Source organism: Hesperophylax consimilis, chromosome 28 (assembly GCF_061612785.1).
Source record: "Hesperophylax consimilis isolate HC1 chromosome 28, BYU_Hcon_1.0, whole genome shotgun sequence".
Lineage (NCBI taxonomy): Eukaryota > Metazoa > Arthropoda > Insecta > Trichoptera > Limnephilidae > Hesperophylax > Hesperophylax consimilis.
Window position 1 is genome coordinate 6,750,510 of NC_142863.1, and position 23,057 is coordinate 6,773,566.

Consider the following 23,057-nt stretch of genomic DNA (forward strand, 5'->3'; position numbering starts at 1 on the left):
TTCGTAAAAATATATTTACTCGTAAATCGAGATTTTGCGGCCGATTTCCGTCGCCGCGGACCATTTGAAATTCAAATATTTACCCTTTAAATTCAGATATTTGGTGTAAATTCGTAACTATGACATATTTCCGCGTAAAACGTATTTTCTCGGCCCTTCGAACTCAGATATTCGAAATAAATTGGAAAAAATCTAACATTCCATTGTAAATCGATTCAGATTTACAAAATAATAATACTAATTAGGACGATGTATAACCATGTAAAAATACATTTTCCGGCGTGTTACCGTCACGGCTGTTTTTTATAAATTCAGATTTACGAAATTTTATGATTTATTTTCGCAAAAATCGAATTTTTTCGAATTACACGAACAAATTTTCGTGCGCGGACAAAAATAAATTTCGAATTACGAATTAACGAATTTCGAATTAACGAATTTCGAATTAAAAAACCATTTTGTAAGAAAAAATATTTCTGTGTATATTTTTTTAGCGAAAATTTCGAATTATGCGTTTTTTCGAATTATCGAGGTTCGAATTAACAGGGTTCTACTGTATATATATATTTTTTTATAATTGTGAAACAACACATTAAATAAATAAAATTTACTTATACGCATGCCAGGATACCGTTAAAAATAGATTTTAGTTAATGATGAATGTAGTTCTAAGTGGGTACCTTCGATGATGGGACAGTTTCCAAAGTAGCTGGCGAACAGCGTGGTGTCCACTGTGGCGCTCATCAGGATGACCTTCAGGTCGGGGTAGGTGTGCACCATGTCACGCAGCAGCACGAGCACAAAGTCCGTGTTGACGTCGCGCTCGTGGATCTCATCAACCAGCACGTGCGACACGCCGCGCAGCCCGCCCTCCAGCTTGCGCAGCAGCACGCCCACCGTGCAGAACAGCACTGAGGCGTACGGGCGGGGTAAAGCTGACTCAAAGCGAACAGAGTACCTGCAAACAACAAACGAAACAAAAGTTAACTAGTATTTCAAATAGCACGGTATTTAGTGAATGCGGTGGGCTACTCTAGATATTCCACCGCTCTGGCCGAACAAATGCGTTACAGCCCTGAAGATAGCAGTTCAAATCGCTTGCAAATCGCATTCTAGGCCTGTCTCTTTTTTAAACAACAGTGTTAAATAGGTCACTTAACTGATCACAAAAAGAATATATTGTACATGAAAATAGACAACCAAACAAAACAAATCCTGTTAAATCATCAGTTATCAAAATAACACTGTTTTCTTTTCAAATCAATCTAAGTTCACACCAAAAACTGTTTTAAAATCGCAACCGCAGATTCCTTTTCAGCACAACGTTCAAGTCATGTCAACTTCAAACTGATGTTTTGTATGGATAGCAGAATATTTGTCATTATTTTAACTTTATCTGTGAAGTCAAATAGTGCTGAAAAATGTATTGCAGTTTTATCAATCACTAATGAAAATGATCCTGATAAACTCAGAAGTGAAGCTGACACTGAATAAATCGATTTGATGGAAAAATAACAATAATAAATCGCAAATTAATATTGATATTGGAAAAATGTCACAACTACATAGATATTTGATCCAGGTCGTACTGTATTTTGAGTTTTTCTAAATTATTTTCTGTTTATATAAAAGAGTATAATCTGCAAACAGTTTGACTAAACAGTATTTTAAGCCCTGCACTATATCGTTGATAAATAATATAAATAGTAATGGCCCCAATACAGATCCTTGTGGGACTCCTAGGTTCACTGGGTGTTCCTCCGATATGGTGTCTCCAATCTTGGTTTTGTTGTTGTCTCAGGTAGTCTTTAAACCATTCTAGTTCTTTGCCAACTATTCCCATATAATTTAATTTGGATATTTATATGTTCCTGTCTATTGTATCAAAAGCATAATCGTCGGAAATCAAGAAACACCGATATTGTACACTGCTTTTGGTCAAATCGATTGATATAAATGTGTTGTCTACTAACTGAAATGTGTATGCAGATGTGTATGCACAAAAATTTATTTGACTTTCAATATGTATATGCAAATTATAGCCAATATTTCAGAATATACTTTTTCACATGCTGTCTTCACATGCACAATGCTGTTTCGCCGCATAGGGGCTCAACTAATTTTCATAAATCTGGATGTGTTTCACCCGAGATTGCACACACAGCACCTCATAAATCGTAGAAAAATACAAATCTGATTTACCCGATAGACTGCGCCAGATCTTCGCAGCGTTCATTGGCCACCCTCTCGGCAACGGAGACGGCAGAAATCCTCCGTGGCTGCGTCACACAGATGTTGCACCAAGCCCCCTGCCCGCTGGCTATGTAGTCGTCCAGGATGAACTGGCATACCTGCACAGGAACAACATACATTGTAAGACGTGTCTGTTTTGTCTCTCTTTACAAACATACCTTTTGAGAAACTATGTTTGTGCTAATAATAACCACTCTATAATCTACCCACAAGAATACTTATTGATTACCCCTAGCAAGAAAAGCTTAAAGAAGAAAGAAGAAACAAGGAGGAACAAGAAGGGCAAGAAATAAATAAGAATTAGTTATACACGGTGTCCGGAAACTAGTGGTACAAGTGGGAAACCGGTGTTCTTTTTTTTCAGCATTTAAAGGGTTAAAAAAACTTTTAGAGCCACTATCCGGCCACTATTGTAGTCGTCGATTAGTCGGCGACTAATCGGCAAAGAGCGCCGACTATCCGGCTTCTTACGTTGTATGTATTTCTCAATAATATGAATGCGGGGAACTACATGAAATAAAAACCTTGATTATATATTATTTTTTTTATTTTATAATCAGTCTTATACATTAAAAATGTAAAGCAATCTTTCCTTTGGTAATCAGTTTTTAAAATTACTTGCTTGTAAAGAAAACATAATTATGACATTTATTGAACAAAATTAGTACCTATCCTAATTAACATAAAAAAACAACATAATATCTTCTTATCTTCAATGAACATTTATAAGTATTTCTTATTATTAAAATAAAAAGTAGATTTTTTAAATTAACAAACTCAGTTATATGTATTAAAGCAAGATTGTATGTACAAGATGCACAGTAATATATGTATATATTATATATATATATATATCCAAAAATTCTAAACATGAACTGTTTGATAAAAACAAAAAAAAAATGAAAAAAACATATTTCTTATAACCATACCTACATAATCTAATCAAATCAAAGTCACAATTGTGACAACCAAAAATATCATAATCTCCTTATATTTTTTAATTAAGGGTAAATTATGATGTAAGAAGACTAAAGCTTCTGCTTCAAACCGTAATCGGCTTAGCCGACTAGTCGGTCTTATTACAACCGACTAATCGGCTAGTCGGCTAGTCGGCGAAAGTCATAATCGGCACATCTCTAATAATAACCCTGCAGCAACTGATTTTTTTTTTTCAAATTTTAACTAAAAAAATTCTACTTCAGACTCGAAAACAAAAAGTCAAATTAAAAAAGTTATACATACCACAAAATCGATGGTTGTGGTGCCTAAACCAAAATGAAGAAACAAAATTAGCACTATTTTAAAAATGCTAGAAAATGATTCACACGGTTCTAAAATGAACCATGAACTCAAAAACTAAGCTATCGTAAGATTCTGTAGGTTCCAAAGATTGCTGCGATGGGCTGCACATGATGAGAATGCCAGATGACAGGGACCGCAGCCAGTTGAGAGCATTTATGGAGAAAGCCTAATCCCACCCTGGAATACTAAGAATTTAAGAGAGTAATATTGTTACCTGAGTGGTTTTTCCGCATCCAGTATTTCCGCGGATGATGATGACGGGGTTTTCGTTGATGGCTTCCATGATGATATTCCTCATGCCGAAGACTGGCAGCTCTTCTCGACTTTTGATGCTCTCCTGACAATAACAAATACATGTAAACAAATATAAATAAATGCGTATGATGCAACCAACATACAAATTATTACAATGCATTCTTTTTTTTATACATTTACTAATGAGAAACCCCTCAAGAGGAAGAAGTCATCCAAATTATTCATTTGGAAACACCTTACTTTAACAACCTTTAGTCAAATTATTCATCTGGAAACACCTCACTTTAACAACCTTTAGTCAAATTATTCATCTGGAAACACCTCACTTTAACAACCTTTAGTCAAATTATTCATTTGGAAACACCTTACTTTAACAACCTTTAGTCAAATTATTCATTTGGAAACACCTTACTTTAACAACCTTTAGTCAAATTTAAACAATTCAATAAGATGGGAAACTTTAAAGGATAATTAATAACCATTCAAAAGTTCCCACAATTTATGTGGAAATCAAGTCAAAGCAATTTGATTTTTATGAAATAATATAATTATATCATTTGTAAACGGTTTAAAATAATTTCCCTCTGGTCATACAATGAAAATACAAAGCTGACAAATCGTTCGACAGCCAAGCTGTTCAACTGTTCTCATGTGACAAATGTCAACCATGTGCAAATGTTGGCGAAGGGATCAATGACGCCAATTCCATTGAAATACCAGTAGAAAAAGGACAGCATTCCCACCTGAGACTTGTCAGAATGCAAAAAATACAAATATACATATAATGATTTTCAAAAGAAGGGTCAATCGAACCTTTCACAAAGTTTTAAATTATTATCATAACTAGTTTGTGAGGAAAATGCCAAATTGCAAAAAAAATTTAAAGTCATTTATCTCAAAACTAGCTTTTTCGAGATACAGAATATTGCCATAGGAGCATTTTTTAACGTATAAAATTGGGGCAAGCGATGAACTACCAGCATACACACTACGGATTTTTTTGGCATAGTACTCACAGCCATCAGGGTACTGTTCTGGATCTTGTTCCTGTGCTCCTCCAGCAGCTGGTCGGACAGGTCCTCGAGGGTGGCGGTAGCCAGAGGGCCCTCGTCGATATTGCAGCCGGCCCACGGGTGCCAGTTGGGCTGCGGGGGGGACCACGGCACCACGCCTGCGGGCTCGGGACGCGCGTTCAGCATCTGCTCCACCACGACCGGCTTCACCAGCGGCTGAGCGGGGGAGCCGGCGGGCGCGTCCCCGTTCACATGCACGGGTTCTACCCCGAGGGCTGAAAATTAAATCGAGACAGTTAGTCGCTGGAATAGTCATTTTACATTTCTATCAGCAGACAAAAGCATCTACTAATTCTTAAGAAATATTTCATTCATGTAGGAAGATTTTATTACATAGTAAGTAGTAAGGAATAATGAATAACCTTTAAATAGTATAAAACAAAATCACTATCCGCGTCTGTCTGTTTGTGTGCTTAGTTCTTCTAAACTATGCATCAGAGTTTGATAGGGTTTTCATTATCATTTAGAGAATTTCTTCCATAAGGTTTTTATATATAATACATGGATAGTAAATTTATTAAAAGTAGAAAAAAGTAGAGCAACGCCGGGTACACGTCTGCTAATATATAGATAAATATTTTCCCTTGATCTAAAGGAATTTCATCAGGCAACTAGTAGATTCCCAAGGTTTGTAGGTGAAAAGCTATGGCACTATTTGCATTTTTGATGAACCTAAGAATTCTGACAGGAGGTCCAATAGGTGCCGACATTCACAATGCACCTATGGAATTTGATATTCATTTAGGACCAGTGGATATTGTAGCACGGAATTTGAATGGCACGCTGTTTAAAGTTTGGTAAAATCGTAATAAAAGATTGTGTTGTTTCCTTTTATTATTGGAGTTCAAAACACTTCAAAAACCGCCACTGCACTGAGAAAGCCTTAGCCAAAGTCGTCCATATTTTATTTTTAAAAATAAATGAAGCCGGTTTCTCTCAGTTTCCTAGCTTTCAACTACTTGCACAATCGTCGTCAGTTACGGACACCATTTTTTTTCTGAAATATAAAATCAACTCTGGGATTCCCCAGGGATCTGACCTTGGACCCCCCTTATTCTTTTATTAATTATTAGCTTCGTCCGAACACCTCACTCAATGCACATGAGCGTCGACGCGAAAAGTTGGGTTTGGAAGAAGATATAAAGTGTTTTCCTGCATTAAGAGCAGAAACACTGCACATTGAAAGAAGTTTTTAAAAGGAAAAAAACACAATTTTATGAAATAACGGTCTCACCCCCCAGAGCGTCGAGCACTTCGCTCTCCAACTGCGGCGCGATCCTGACGGGGTATGCCTTCATCTGGTCGCCGGTGCGCTCCTTCTTAAGCGTGCCACTGAAGGGCTCGATGACGCCGAGGTGGAACAGCTGGCGCACCAGCGACAGGGCGCAGAACTTGGAGGCTGTTTGCTTGTTGGAGGCGGTCTCGCGCCCCGTAATGGTGCGACCCAGCTTTTTGATGTACAGAGACATCTCGGCGCAGAAGCTCCTATTGGCGATGAGGATCAGATTAGAATTATTATTATTATTATATGGTTCCTTGACAACACAGAACACTGAAGAAAAGTGAAATTTTGTAATCTGAGGTTTTTGAAAAAGGTAATAAATTATATATTGTTTTGCTATTTTCATGTTAGAACATAGAATGACCTCTTTGGCATAAGCAATGAGTTATCTGATGTCACAATAAGTTTAACAGTAATTGATTTTTTTAAATTTTAAAATAAGTTACTTCTCTCCAAATAATAATCCAATCAAGCTTTAAATTGATTTATATTAGTGTTTATATGTGGTTCATTGATATAAGAAATGAAACACTTTCGATTACTTTAGGATGGACCGATTTATTTACAAGTTATAATAATGCGTTTATTCTAGCCTGAGGTTGTTTTGAGAGAGATAGGAAACGGAAGCTCTCCTTTACATAGACAATTGTTACCATTGACAATTTATGTATAATAGACAATGGACAATGCAACAATTAGTAGCATCAAAAACATGTTGTGAAAGTTTGTTCCATGCATCCACTACTCTATTATTTGCAAGGAAGTGTTTCCTAGGACTGGATACCAGAGGTGTTTTTTTTTCTTTTTTTTCGAGTGTCCGCGGAGATTTATATTGTTGTCGGTGGAGAAGATTTCTTGAATACCAGGACAACTATAATGTCCAGATAAAATTTTCAAAGTCTCAAAGTCACCACTTTGTCTTATTTCTCATATTGGTAATTTCAGTTTCTTGAGTCTATCTTCATATTGCCGGTTTTTCAAAGCTCTTGGTATTTTTGTAAATCATCTCTGCACCCACTTTTAATTTAATTAAACATTATGCGGTATTTCACATTTAATGCTGTCCATAAAGAGAGAAAGCCTGTAGCAATTTTTTTTCCTTGATTTTGGTAAGGATTTTTTTAATAGTTTTTACAATGACATTACAATATATATAGACATGCTGTAGTGGCAAGCAAAAAGTAAGTCAATTGTAGTGATTTGTGTTTGGTTATTTTAGTACTATGTAATAAAAATAATAACAAAAATAACACTAATAAAAGCCAAGTAATTCACACAAATTTTATGATTATTTATAAAAAATACAAATATTTCGATTGTTTCCCAAATATTTTCAGCGCCATTAGCAACACATAAGTATAAGAAGGATAACCAAAAAGCAGTAGGTCGTCGCATACAGTATTCTGTGTTCATCTTAGTGTAAGCGAGTAAGTGTATCTTGTTATCTCAGTCACACCCGTGATGTAGAATGTAGTTATAATAAATACGATAACGCTACCCGATATACTTTATTTCATTACCGAAGAAAGCAAACACTTTGTGGCTTGACATTATACAAAATGAAACAAACACTTAGTTTTGAACCACTTTATTTTGAGGTATATTCGTCGACCGGTTTCGATTGGACTCAATCTTCTTCAGGACAATAAAATATGTCCAAAAATATGTATAAAATATAGTAAAATATGTATAAAATATATTTTATTGTCCTGAAGAAGATTGAGTCCAATCGAAACCGGTCGACGAATATACCTCAAAATAAAGTGGTTTAAAACTAAGTGTTTGTTTCATTTTGTATACTTTATTTCGTTTATACGCAAATATTGAGAGTTTCTGTCTATGTTATACATGGACAACATTTGAATTAAGGCGATGCACTACGTCGTGTAATATTTTGAATCAAGCCGCTATCAATAACACACCTTACGTAGATGGCGATAAGGTTTAAATTCCCGCTTAACACCATCCACCGTTTTTGATTTATGCAAGAAAAAACCATGGCCAAAAAGTGCTTTTTATTTTATTTTGTGGATGTTCAGGCTTAAATATTTAAATATTTTTCGATCATTTTAGAAATGAATTAATTTGCCACATTATACAATAAAACTATAACCGAAAATGGGTTCGTAAGTAGGAGATTTTGAACTTTAAACAGTTTTGATTGGCCTTATACATTATTTTTTTCTGGGCTTATAAAAATACTCGATTATTTCAAGGGCCAGGATGTATTCTATTCGCAGTATTTAATTAAAGCATCTGAAACATTTCTAGGCGACCAAATTTTCAAACCAAAACCACGTGATTTTGCATTACTACGTAGTGCATCGCTTTAAATATTAAATGGAAACATAAGAGTGTTTCTTACTTGCCAGATTTTATCTCGAATTTGTGAGACAATAGCAAGTCTAGATGTAACGTCATTGGCGGAATATGATAAATTTGGTCTTAACATAACCCAAATAGGCATGCCGTAGTCCCATTGGCTTCGAGCAGTTGCAACTCTTGTGTGGTAATCACATTTTACTCCCAACATCAGTAAGACAAATAAATAAATACAATATAATAGGCTGCAGTACTAACCGCATCAGATACTGCATTTGTCAGTGACGCGCAATCACTTCACTGCCTGCGGGGAAAGAAAAACAAAATCACATTATGTCATCATGAAAATTCAGCTTCAACGAAAACAAAACATCTTTGTCAAATAACTTCATTGAATAACTACTCCATTGAAGTTATTTTTAATGTTGTATTATTTAATTTATTTCTGCGTGTCGTATTAATTTATAACAGTCTTAGGCACAGTTGTTTGAGACAGAAAATCAAATGTAACATTATCATCAATTTGTTCAAAACGCGAACCTTAAAATGTTACATTTGAATATCTGCAAAACAACTGGAACTTAAGTTAGGTTATTTTAAACTCCATCAAATCGAAGATATGGTGAAATTAAAAAAATATATAATAATTTTACAGTCCCAGTTAAATGCCAATTCTCGGCCCGGTTTAGCTTTCGATCAAATTGTGAATGACTGTCGGCTAATCACAATTGAAATCAAACGCAGAAATGGGCCCAGGTCTGAGTTTTGACGGTAACTGCTCAAATGTCAAAAAGTCAAAATGACGATGATTTTTGATTTGATGGTCATCAACTGTGATGGGATTTGAAATACCCCAATCTTAAAAATGGACTGTTTTAAATTAATATCAACACATAGCATGAAATGACTAAATTGTTGAAAAATACATGATAGCTTATTTCAGCATTAGTGTTTTCTACAATGACAGAAAACATAATTGCTTGTTGAATGATTGTTTAAGCTGAATTCACATTTGACTGTAAAGATTTCGTTCCTCTTTCCCCAAGAAATTGGCATGAGATTTAAGGCACTGAATAAACAATTTGCTACAATATTATTGTAAATTCAGTTATGATAAAAATAACCCAAAACTACAGTTCAGATTATAACTGAACTGAAATTTTGGAAAAAAATATGGTTCGATGTTCAACGGCAGCGATAATTTCGTAAGGTAATTTGAATATAAGCGATAATTTCATGAGGTATTTTTTCTGTAAGTGATAAATTCATGAGGTGCTTTGTCTGTAAGCGATAATTTCATGAGGTGCTTTGTCTGTAATTGATAAATTCATGAGCAAGAGATAATTTCGTTTAATTGTCTGTAAGCGATAATTTCATGACCTATTTCATCTGAAAGCGATCATTTCACAGGGTATTTTGCCTGAAAGTGATAAATTCATGAGCAAGAGATAATTATTTTATGCGGTATTTATCTGTAAGCGATAATTTCACGAGCTATTTTAAATGTAAGCGATAATTTCATGAGGTATTTTGTCTGTAAGTGATAAATTCATGAGCATGAGATAATTTCATGAGATTGTCTGTAAGTGATAATTTCATGAGATATTTCAACTGAAGGCGATCATTTCATGAGGTATTTTGTCTGTAGGTGGTCATGAGCTAGAGATAATTATTTAATGAGGTATTTTGTCTGCGATATTTATCTGCAAGCGATCACTTTATGAGGTATTTTGTGTGCATGAACAAATAATATAATCTGAGGTATTTTGTCTGCAAAGAATAAATTCATGAGTCATTTTGTCAGCGAGCGATAATTTGTTGAGATTTAATATCCATATTCATTTTTTTTTAAATCAGTTGGCATAAATGTAGGATGTAGGTTAAATTCCATAAGATATTTTAACTTTAATCAATAATTTTAAGACCTATTTTGTACGTAAGCAAGAATTTAATTTTATTAATTATTTTACTTGAAGGCATAGAATAAATAATTACACAAGAAGTGTCTTGTGGGCGTGTTTTGTGATCCAAATATTTGCCTAATCGAGGCTTGAATTTCCAGTACAAAAACAGTCTTTACGAAATTCAAATGGGACGGAGATCTACAATTCCAGGCAAGTGTAAGTAAGTAAGCTGGGCTATTAGGCTAAATGGAACATTTGTTTCCATTCAAATCTGTTTGGTAGGCACTTTGGTAGGTTTTTTATGCATAGCACAAAGGATAACAAATTATTATAAGCAATAATTAATCGCCTGAAATATCCATACAAATTGAAAATATCTCCCGAGTAAAAATAAATGTCGTCGACGGGAATTGAACCCGCACCTACTGATATCTGGTCAGGTGCTCTGGACTACTGAGCTACGTCGGCTTATTCCCAACATGCCAAATAATTCAATATGTACTAGTACTTCAATCAATAATTACTGCTCACTATATTTTTTCACCTGTAAACAACCAACTTTATTTTTGTAGGAAAAACTTTGTTATTGCTAAATTTCCCACTAGATGGCGTTGAGACATATTATATCTACATTTGTTGGTGAAATATTTCGACTTTCCTACAATAATTTGTTATCCTTTGTGCTATGCATCAAAAACCTTGTCTTATAAACATTAGTTTATGGGATATTTATCTGTTGGTAATACAGATAGGCCGAAAGGAAAACAATGATATATTTAGCGTTAGTTAGTAAAGTAACCGTGTGTGATCCGGTCCGACGGCCTTGTAGGAATAGTCTGCGTTGATCTTGTTGAACTGCATGAACTGGTGCAGCTTGCTCTTAGCGCTCTCGATGGTCCAGTTGCCGTGGATGGCGGCGTTCACATCCAGATCCTCCGCCTCCTCCACGCGCGCCGCCTGTTGCAATCGGTCCATGTACGTGAAGGCGTGCCCGCCACCGCCAGATTGGTTGTTGCCGCCGTCGTAGGCGCGGTACGCCTCGCCCATCTCGCTGGGGCCCATGCCCTCCTGTAATACACAAAAATACTTATATTAGGTAAAGTTTTTTTTACACAATTATACATGGTTTTATCACACATCTCAGAAATCTCATGTTTAACATCACTTGCCAACTTTGTTCAGTTTTCTGTTATTTAAAATTCCTGCATTTCCCCTTCATTCAACATCGTTATCAACATTTCTTTCCATCTCTCGTAAAAATACTTCCCAAAAACACAAATTCATCCACTTGCTGTGGAGATTTCGAAAGAATGAAAGGCTGATAGAGGCCTTAAGACACATTACGCTATATTATGCGCACATAATTTGGGCGTGGCATGTGTACGTATTATGTGTTGGAATGTCACACTACACTATAATCTTACTCAGGAGAGGGGGTCAGATCAATTGGGGAACTGCCGCCGAATTTCATTTCTTTGTATGGGATCTGTCACTTAGACAGATGACAGCCACTTAATTACGATGCTCCGTAAATTGTCTCACCCCTTCTCCTACCGTAGGTACATAATTTTCAAATATAGCCTGGCTAGCAGATCACAGCGCATATCGTCGCCACGCCCACACTTACAACACATCATCTTTTTAGGTGTGACAGGTTTGTATGGGATAGTATGGGCGAGCAGTGTAGAGTTATATAAAACACATTGAACTTATAGCGTAATCTGTTACCCCTTATAAGCATAATGGATAAGATTAAAAAAGGGGTGCTTAGATGGTTTGGGCACATAGAGCGGATGCACAGAGAAAGGAATCTACGAAGAATATATAACGAGGATGTGTGAGTCACAATCTAATATTTTTAGTAATATTTATTAAAGGTAAACATGTTTTACAAGACAAGGTTTTATGCAAAGCACAAAGGATAAAAAATTATTTTAAGCAATAATTATTCGTCTGAAACACAAATATAAATTGAAAAAATCTTCCGAGAACAAATAAATGCCGCCGACGGAAATTGAACCTATTTATTTTGTTCTCGGAAGATTTTTTTCAATTTATATTTGTGTTTCAGGCTAATAATTATTGCTTATAATAAATTGTTAATATTTTTAGTGTCCTTTTCTCTTTCTCTGAACATGTTAATATTATTTTATAAATAATTAATAGTTCAAAGGTTTGGGGGGAGATTGTTTTATAATTAAGAAGAAGAAATACAATCATGTTATCAAGTTTATTATTTAAATTATTCTTTATTTAACAGCATTTTACAGGTTTCAATATTTTATTAGGGTAACAGGGCAACTCAGGACAATGGCAATTGAACACACTTTTGAAAATTGATAGAAAGTCATTTAAAAGTGAAAAACTAGGTTAAATAGGTTAGGTTTACAGTCCTTTTTTCAACAGTGTCCTGTTATGCAAGTGTCATGAATTGCCAAGGAACCTTTATTAGCTATTAATTCTTATACATCATAAAAATACAAAAAAATATTAAAATAAACTTATTTTATTAACCTGTGGAACACCGATGGGTCTCAGGAGAACATTCAAGCATTCTAATATGATTCTTATTAGAATAATTTGAGATGCGATTTTGACCTTAATGCTTCGAAAAATGTATGAAAACAAAATCAGCATTTTTTGTGCTAATAAAACATTAGGTTCCACTAACACTTTTCTATTTTATGCTCCAGCCTTCAACAGGTTAAACTTTGAACCGATTTATAACAAGTTTATCGTTAACTCTTTAAGTTTTAAAGAACCCAAAAAAATATATGTTATTTTTGAAGATAATATCTATACATTTGTTATGCCAAAATGTTAATTATTTTAAATTACATCGATAGAAAAAAATCGCTAGTAAGCTATGAAAATTATTATAAACATGTTTTGTTCTGTTATTTAATATGTTATAGGCATGAAAAAATTCACAGTGTATCTTTAAATACAACTACAGCATTTGTAGAGAGATTTTTATTCTATTTCAAACGAGTTGTGTTTTATTAAATATTTTCACCATTTTTGCTTAATTATTATCGTTTTTTATTATTAGCGCGCTTCCTCTAACATTCGTATTTACATATCTCCCTTTAAACCAATCTTTGAACTCTTACTACGGGGCCTTAAATGAATAGAAGTTGGAACGAGTCAATACGCACAATTTACAAACTGAGAACAGACAGACAACAGCATACATAATAATAAAATATGTGGATAATTATTTGAAAAATAAATTCTGTGAATACCGCCAAAGAGTCCCAACTGCCCAGGAACAAAGCAGGGCTATGGCATCACCAATTTATTTATTTATTAACGGACATCGTCCAAATTACAAAATAATAACACGAATAAAGTAAAATGAAAAATACAGGAGTAGACAAAGGTACATGAAAGCAAAGACATATGGTAGATATAATATAAGAAAATAAAGTGACAAGTCGAATCAAGTCAAGACTACACCGTGGGTCAGGACCACAGGACACTTATAATATTCCGTCACTTGTTTAGTGATCGGCAAAAATCATTCAGACTTATCCCAAAAAAGTTAAGGTTTTGACTTGAGTTGACCAGTCTACACATTCTGGACAATGGTGAACAATATCCATAATTTGTCGAACGATGGTTGAGGAAGAGCAGTTAATTATTTCTGAGTCTGTGTGACGGGATATTGAAGGGAATGAGTTGCAGTAGAGTAGGTGAATCAATAATACCATTTATAATTTTGAAGAAGCAAATGAGGTCATTTCTTTCCCGACGGACTTCAAAAGGAGAGAGGTTTAGAGTTAGTTCAATTTCATCATACGAGTATTTGCCTTTTTCTAAACCTAGCCTCCTAGCAATCCCTCTTAAGAACCGATGTTGAACAGATTCAATGCGTCAAATGTGGACAGCATAAAAAGGAGACCAAATAACACAAGCATATTCAAGATGGGGGCGAACCAAGGAGCAGTAAAGAGTTCTAAGGGTATTTACGTTTTTAAAGTCCGAAGTGATTCTAGTGATGAAACCAAGTAGTTTGAGGGATTTATTAACGGTTGCAGTTATGTGATCCCGAAAAGAAAGCTTGCTATCAAGAGAGACACCAAGGTCTTTAATAGATGTAACAATGTAATTTGAATATGAAATAAATGGAGTGGGGAGGGGAAGGAGATGGGAAAGAGGAAGGTTGCAAAATATCTGGCTAATCTATTCGACTTCCATGGGTTCGGGAATCGCAGGACTTGAAATAAAATCTTCAACATTTTGAAACAAATAATCAGCATCACTTATATTCGTTAGGGTCAACGGTCCTGAAGAAACGTTACAATTTGGACACACATCAACAGTACTTTTTGAAACATTTAATTTATTGCTATAATTTAAATTGTTTATACTCCAATCTGAAACGCCAGCATAAACACTGATAGCAGAATTCTTATTCAAGTTTTTTAGCTGGCCTTCTAGAAGGACCTGGTGAATTAGGTGGTCAGCAAAAAGTAGCTGCATTGGCTCCAAGTTCCGCAGCTTCTCGGCGTACCCCCTGGCCAAAGCCAGGACTTTGTCTTCCGACTGGAACATAGCTCCCGCAATTCTAGCGGCGATGGGATCGGAGGTTTTCTCAAGTTGGCAAGATGATTAGTATTTTCGTTCTGCAATAAAAAAAATCAACATACCGTCGCTGGACTGCTAAAACCTTCAAAGTAAAAATATCCTTTCCATTCCTTCTTTAATCCTAACATTTCATAATACGATCCTAACATTCCTTTCACCCAATATTATCGTTATAGATTACAATAACTGTTCAATAAATACATCTAAAGCTGTAAACAAAAACATTTCATTTCATATAAATTCATTATATATTTGCTAGCTGTACCCCGCCACGCGTTGCCGTGGCACAGTCTGTCTACGCAGATAGAAAAGCAATAGTGCATGTTCCTTTTACGTCCGATGGATGTTTTTTTACAAAAAATGCATGTTTGTCCAACAGTTTACAATGTTTTTCAAAAAAGCAGGATTTTACCTGTCAATATATAATATAGGTATATAAAAATACACGCGTATTCAATTGCACTGTTGTGTCAAAATTTCAAAGCAATCGGTGGAGAACTTTTGGAGATTTAAGATTTAGAACAAAAGAAAATTCAAAATTTTTATTTATATAGATTTATTAAACCTACAGGCCTCTGGCACATTGACCGTTACATTTCTTAAAGATGCTGTCAGAAAGTCAGAGAATTTGTGTGTATTTCCGCTTCTCAATAAAATACAAATAAATAAGATATCCGAAAACTAATAACTGTTTTTGAAAAGTGAGGAAATACGCCTCCAAATTTCGGCTCAGTCTGTCTGTGCAGATAGAGAAACAATAGCGCATTTTGCTTTTACATCCAAAAGATGGCGCTATTTAAAAAAAAATGTTTGCACCTATCACAGGTAACATCTATATAATATAGGTATATAAAAAAACACTCATATTCGAATGCAACATTGTGTCAAAATTTCAAAACAATCGGTGAAATTCTCTTATAAAAATTTTAGAAATCAAACATAAAAAGTTTTAAAAATTGCTCACCTTACATTCTTTAGTCTAAACACTGATCTTAAATTACTGATAACGAAAAAAACACTTACTTTATTAGACAAATGTATTATAAACATTACTGACACCTCACTTTTTGTTGTTTTATATTAAAAAAAAATAGTAAAAAATTCACTAAGTTCATAAATTTTTCTCAGATTGCGGTCGGAACCTTTGATTTCATAGAGGTGTACATTTTAATTATGCTACACCGTTTAGTTCATATTTCTAACTATGACGGTAAGGAAGATACAACGATTTCTATGATACCATATGAGCTGTCCAGAAAAGTGAACCCATTGACTCTAAGGGCCCGTTCCCACTTCCGTTTTCAAATCGGAGGCGGGTCCCGTTTTAAAAACGGATGGCCAATGGCCCTGTTCACACTACCGTTTTTAAAACGGATCCGTTTTTAAATCCGTTTTTAAAACGGATCCGTTTTTAAAACGGACCATACTCTACGAAAAAAAATAATTGTCGATTAAAAAAAAACATGTTATTTGCTCATTCTTCAGTAATGGTGCGCAATGGACGACGATGAAGCTCTTTTTGTCATGTTGTACTTATTAAAAAGAAGGAAAAAAGTGAAAAGAAAATTTTGGGTACACCCAATCATAGCCGAATGATTTTCTGTAGGAATTTTCCAAGTGTTAATTGGTGAGTTGAGAAGTGATGAACTAAAGTTCTTTAATTATTTTAGAATAATAATGATTGGATTATTTATATAGCGCCGTTTTCACCATGAAAAATCACCTCAAGGGCGCTTAATGGCTTAAGAGAATGTCTATCACTTCCTTTAACCATCTACTGGAATGAGTTTCAGAGAGCTTAACATATCAAAATACAAAATTGAGAAAGTGCATTTGTCCTGAAGAAAGGCTATCGATATTTTAAAGTAAGAAAACAATAACAACTCAAATATTTTTATTATGTGTTTATTTAACTAATACGCTCTTCCGTGCATCTCATTAAAGCTTTAAAATTTTAAAAAAGTAAACTTAAAAAAATAAAAATAAAAATTTTGATGTACAAAAGTTGTGTACACCAAGTGTTTTGTTTTTATTTAGTTAAAGATAAAATATTACCATACTCTTTCTTCGACCAGTGGTATTAAATTTTCGGGATTTATTTCCTTATCCATTATTGTAGTTTTGATTTATTTACTTAACAAAATAACCAAATACAAGCACGCAGCGTGCCTGCTTCCTTGCGACAGGGAGCGGGCGGGGAGGGGTCGGGGTTTGGCGGGGACTCTGCCGGAACGACTGGACGACAAGTGTGAACAGCTCCATACAACACTATGAGCGAGCGTGTTCCGACACGATTTGAAAACGGACGCGCTGCGTAGGCGAGCCATCCGACAAAAAATGTCGGATCCGTTTTTAAAACGGGACCCGCCTCCGATTTGAAAACGGAAGTGGGAACGGGCCCTTAGGGTAATAACTGTTTGTTCCCAAAACCCAACAAATCAGTCTGAGGAGTAACAGACTATGTCTAATTACATAATACACTAAGCTAATACGAGGAGAAATGATACAATATAGGATAGGATTTGACCGGTTGGTGGCTGAGTTGACATCGCGTTTGGCTCCTACCCAGGCGTAATGTGTTCAATTTTTCGACACAAGCAAAATTTTCCGTTTACTGTGGTGGTAGTATGAGATTTTCAAATATTGTCAGGTTATTCGTAACACGGGAATGTTTGTTTTTCTTTTTAAAAAAAAATTATAGCTATTATTGTAAGGCAGTGGTCGCAAACTGCGGCTCGCGAGCCACTTGTCGCTCTTGGGTGCGGCTCTTCGACGAATGACGTGTTTATCAATTTCAGACCTGAATTAAAACTAGTATGGTAGAACATTTTTGATGCTTGATAACAATTGGTAGAGTAATTTTGATGCTTGATAACAATTGGTAGAGTAGTTTTGATGCTTGATAATAATTGGTAGAGTAATTTTGATGCTTGATAACAATTGGTAGAGTAATTTTGGATGCTTGATAACAATTGGTAGAGTAATTTTGATGCTTGATAGCAATTGGTGGAGTAGTTTTGATGCTTGATAACAATTGGTAGAGTAATTTATGATGCTTGTTAACAATTGGTAGAATAATTTTGATAAATTTGTCAAATTCCGCTGCACGCTTAATACGCTAAAAATATATTAAAAAACACTTGGTTGCAACTTAATTACTACAAGAAATAAATATTTATGTGGTGGGAGATGGGAAAAGACGCATTAAAGTTCCATTTTATCTCAATGAAAGTTAAGTTTGAAGGTTTGAAGGAATGATGCACAAATTATTAAAATAAACTAAAATCCTATTTTGAGCATGTTTATTAAAAACCCTGACTTAAAAACTTGTTTCCATTAGATATTTAAGTTGAAATCAAATGTTGTTATTTAAAAGAGCCTTTGCATGCAGCGGAATTCGACAAGTTTACCAAAATTTTATTTATGATTTTTTTTTTTCCTACGTCACTTAATTTTAGCGTCGCTACGCCAAGCGATTCGTTTGAGAATGAACGTTCAAATCCTGTGCAGAAAAGTCACAATGGATAGCGCTGCAAACTTTTGCCTTGAGTACTTTTCTGCTCATGGTCTGGTTATTTCAATGTGCTCTCTTCGGTGGTCAATGTACGACTGATGTCGCAGTTTATTCAAAGCATTCTCGAACCCTCCTGGTGCCAAAACTATGGCCTCCAGCTCGTTGAAATGATACAAAGATTTCATGTTAGGGCAAGTCTTTTAATTTGGATGTCTATGTTTGTCTTAAGTTATATTGCTGTATGTTTAAAATTTTATTCATTAAAGAGGCGATATTGACGTAAAGTTCCCGTGAGCTCTTAGGCCATAGGCCCATTGTGCTATCTCTAATTTTACCTCAATCCTTTAACAACAACCCAGTCCCTTTAATAAAGTTCACCAAGGTTGTCATTGGGTATGTGGCTATGTCTTCTGGTTCTACTGTATCTCTCCCCAGGTATCTGAGCCTTGTTCCCATCAGGGCAGGACATTGGCACCATAGGTGAATTGTAGTTTCTTCATCCTCTTCACATCTCCTGCATCTGTTGGTGTTTTCCACTCCCAACAGCTGCATATGTCTCCTGAGATGGCAGTGTCTCGTTAGTAGTCCTACCAGTTCCCTCAGTGAGTTTCTGTCCATATGAGTAGTTGTCTGGTTCGCCTTGGGTCTGGTCCGTTTATGAGTACTTTGGATTGTCTCATTGCAGGTGCCCTCTCCCATTCCTCCCAGTGCCGGGATTTAACCCACCTTTCAATAAGCTGCTACTCTTACAGCCAGCTTGGATCCCGCAAGTGCTTTCGCCCCTTTCCTTGCTAGTCCATCGACCCGCTCATTACCCATTGAGATGGCAGTGTGCCGTTAGTAGTCCTACCAGTTCCCTCAGTGAGTTTCTGTCCATATTGCCTACCACAACATAGGTATTATGAAGTATGAATAATAACAATTTATAATCTACCCACAAGATTAATTATTATGTATGTACCGTTTAACAAAAAAATTACTTGGTGATAGATCACCATATTCTAAAACGAGCAATCGCATATTAATTCGCAATTATTAACATACCTGAAAAACAGGTCTCATCGGTTTTGCATCCTGTAGCTCCTCACTGACCGGTTCGGCTGGCGGTGCGGCAATACCCGCGTCGGGCACGTCGTTGGGCGCCACGTGTCCAGTACGTGCTAGGTAGCTGATGAAGTCACGAGCCGCGTTCAGCTGCGCGTCCTTCTTAGTGGTTGAATTCCCCACGCCGGTGTACGCGATCGTGTCCACGCGGACCTCGCACAGGAAGCGTTGGCGGTGCTTCGGCCCTGGGACAAAAAACATTTACTGAATTCAATGATGGTTCCATGACTAATAAAGGATAAATACTAAATAGTACAGGGAACCAAGGAGGAGTGGAGAGGAGATATGAGGCCACCTCTGTGAACTCTTCTCTTGTGGGACCTTCACGGAACCAAAGGGGAATGGAGAGGAGAGATGAGGCTCTCTTCCCTTGCGGGGCCTTCAGGGAACCAAGGGGATTGGAGAGGAGAGATGAGGCTCTCTTCCCTTGTGGGGCCTTCAGGGAACCAAGGGGGATTGGAGAGGAGAGACGAGACCTGGGAAGACACATTGTGGAACCAGAAGACCTAGACCACATATCCAATGACAACCCTGGTGAACTTTATAGAAGGGACCGGGTGACTGTTAAAGGATTGAGGTAAAATGAGAGATAGCACAATGGACCTATGGCCTAAGTGCTCACCGGAACGACATGTAAACCGTCTCCGCTCTATAAATAAATACTAGTACAACGAAATTTCATGTTATTTACAAATGAATCATATTCATCAGGGTATGCTGAGGGCAGAACTTTAAGGATTTTCGGAATAGTATGAAAGATATAAAATCGTTGATATTTGCGGCCGGCCGATGTCAAAGTACATACAATGACTGGCGCAGCAGTACTGAAGCGCTGCCAATCGAATTATGAATTGTGTCTCGTCTGACGTCAATGTTTTAAGGTAGTTTTTAGGAAAATAAATGTCCTTTTATTGGAAAAATATTTTTGTACGAGAAGACAAACATTGGAATTTCGAAAAAAGTTATATTCTATTTACTTCTACCATCATGTAGAATCAGCTCTCGAATTTAGCACCTTTACCCCCGTATACCCTGTATAAGAAAAGTAACTTAACCTAGCAAACTAACCAACTATCACGCTGTTAGGATAGATCGCAACATGACTCACAATCCTTGCTTCACTCGCATTCATACATTGTCTCATACACACTCTTCTGTTATTCTGACTTTTGACATTACCAACTCAAGTATTTGATTCACTTCATTGAACCATGTCTTCCTTGTGACCTGACTTTATCTACCATTAATTTTTTTTTTAATGTGTAACTGCACAAGAGTCCCAACTGTTCCCAACCGTCTAATGCCAGTGAGACTATGGCATCCCAATTGGAGTATGTTGTAAGGCTGAAGGTAACGTGGAGGGGAAGGATATGAGGAAGAGGAAGGTGGGGAAAGAACCTGGCTATTCAGACCTGGTCACCAAACACAGCTAACGTCATTTCAAGTAACGATTCAATTCTGAATGGTGGTCTTACCAGGACGATACTGAGAATATTTTAACTTCCAACTTGTATATTCTACTCGCACTCCTTTATTCATTAAAACATCTATATTCTTAATCTGGAACTTGCCGTCTAGCAGTGCCCTCACTGTTTTTGCGCTAAAATTGTCAAATTAAGCCAAATCTCGACAGTATGAGAAGTAATTATGAACTTACCTTGGGGCAAACGTATTATGCTTCATTTTAGTTGAAATAATAAAGGAAAAACATGGAAAAATACAGAAAATAGCTTGAGATAGACATTTATTAACAAATTATAAGCGGCCATGTTGATTTCTAATGATGTAATTATTTTTACAAGTTTACTATACTACCTAACCTAACCTAACCTAACCTAACCAGTGGGATATTTTGATAAATATGTCATATTTATTTTGAGTTTAAAAATGAAACGAAGTGAAATTTGTTCTAAGTGAAAGCTTTGCACCTGAGAACAATACCACGGGCACAGTTTGAGATCATCAGGAATTAGTAATTATGTCGGGAAAGTGTTAAATTTTATTGGGCACTCGTAGTCAGCGTATACCCAAAGTTGGACTAATGATAAACCCTAAGAAAACGAAAGTCAGGTGCTTCACAGAGACCCGCACATAGGCATCAGCATCATCTTTAGAAATGCGCAACAATGGATCTATAATATACTTAGGTCAACTTAGCCATATCCTTAACAGAAAGACATGAATACGAAATAGACGCATCTAATCAAATTTACACTTTCAGTATTCGTGATGATGATGCAAACAGACAGATACGCCGAAATTATTATTCAATACTTGACAACTGTTTGGTTTCCATTGAAATGTTCGTTATTAGACAATAATCAAGCAATTCACCAAATAATATTCACTGACCTGTGGCCCTGACTTCGAAGTTGGGATTTAGTTTTTTCTTCGCACACCAAGTGTGCAAAAATGACTTTAAATCGCCCATGATTAGGTATCACTTCACTTCACACGCGAACAAATTAACAGGTTTTAAATATAATTATTACGAACAACACTAAAATGCTATTTTATCGATAGTAATTTCAGAATTCAGCGGCAGCGGCAAAACCGGCTTGCTTGCGCCAATTTCGTAAACGTCAAAGAAACAAGGACAAAACAGGAAAATGAAAAAGAAACACAGTCTTTAGTCTATGGTCAGCGAAGTGTTGGGGTTAAGCTTGATACGATTACTTCAAAATAATACATCACTAGGTAGGTACTAAAAATATCCTGCCTACCATGTACATAAAAAGCCCAGGAAAGAGCATTAGTGCGATTTTGTACGAATGGCATTGAAGCCAACTCTAGGGTGAGAGGAAACTGCCTGGCAACCATCTTGTATGACTAACTTTTGAACTGATTGGTACGCAAAGTGATGCATAGTGAATCATTATTAAGTTTTTTGTTAATTTTTTGGGGTATAATGAGACAAGGAATGCAATAGGTCAATAAAAAATGTAAGTAGGTTTTAGCATTTTCCATGCATCTTCCCTATCACTCCGCGGTTTCAAATTGTTCTCGCATTGCTCCGTGCAGAGCTTTTTAGGTCCATGCTGCTTACTATCGTCGACTTAGAACCTCGTCCCACGGGTCAGGAAAGTATCGACAAAAACCGACTACGGTATACCGAGAGCCCACTCATCCATTGCATTTTTATTAAACAGTGCAAGCGGGTCGAGGGACAAGAGAGAGCGATGCAATTTTCTTCCCGTATTCATGTTTTAGTATAAGGTTATCAGTTATTATCAGTTACTCGGTATCATGTTTTAGTGCGCTTGGCATTTATCGCGATACCACATATCGAACTTCTAATTACCATTTTTACCAATTAAATTTATAAAGATAAAAATTATTTAAAAATACGCTAAAGAATGTATTATTTAGGCACATTTATAATATGACAAAAAAATTCCGTAATCTCATCGTTGCTTGGTGACTGACTTGAGTCACAACCGTTTGATATTGTTTACATG

The 23,057-nt window shown here is 35.9% G+C and overlaps 1 protein-coding gene across 1 annotated transcript in view; it reads right to left on the reverse strand.

Moving 5' to 3' along the window:
* The window catches only part of mle (dosage compensation regulator mle), a 34,261-nt gene extending 12,089 nt beyond the window's left edge, over window positions 1-22,172 (reverse strand). The window contains exons 1-8 of the mRNA XM_089648514.1: window positions 21,952-22,172; window positions 19,540-19,784; window positions 11,191-11,459; window positions 6,118-6,368; window positions 4,827-5,098; window positions 3,770-3,892; window positions 2,203-2,351; window positions 681-958 (exon numbers count right to left, since the gene is read on the reverse strand). Coding sequence (XP_089504640.1) covers window positions 681-958; window positions 2,203-2,351; window positions 3,770-3,892; window positions 4,827-5,098; window positions 6,118-6,368; window positions 11,191-11,459; window positions 19,540-19,784; window positions 21,952-22,030 — 1,666 coding nt within the window. The 5' untranslated portion in view covers window positions 22,031-22,172. The remainder of the gene's footprint in view (window positions 1-680; window positions 959-2,202; window positions 2,352-3,769; window positions 3,893-4,826; window positions 5,099-6,117; window positions 6,369-11,190; window positions 11,460-19,539; window positions 19,785-21,951) is intronic.
* Window positions 22,173-23,057: the final 885 nt, after the last annotated feature.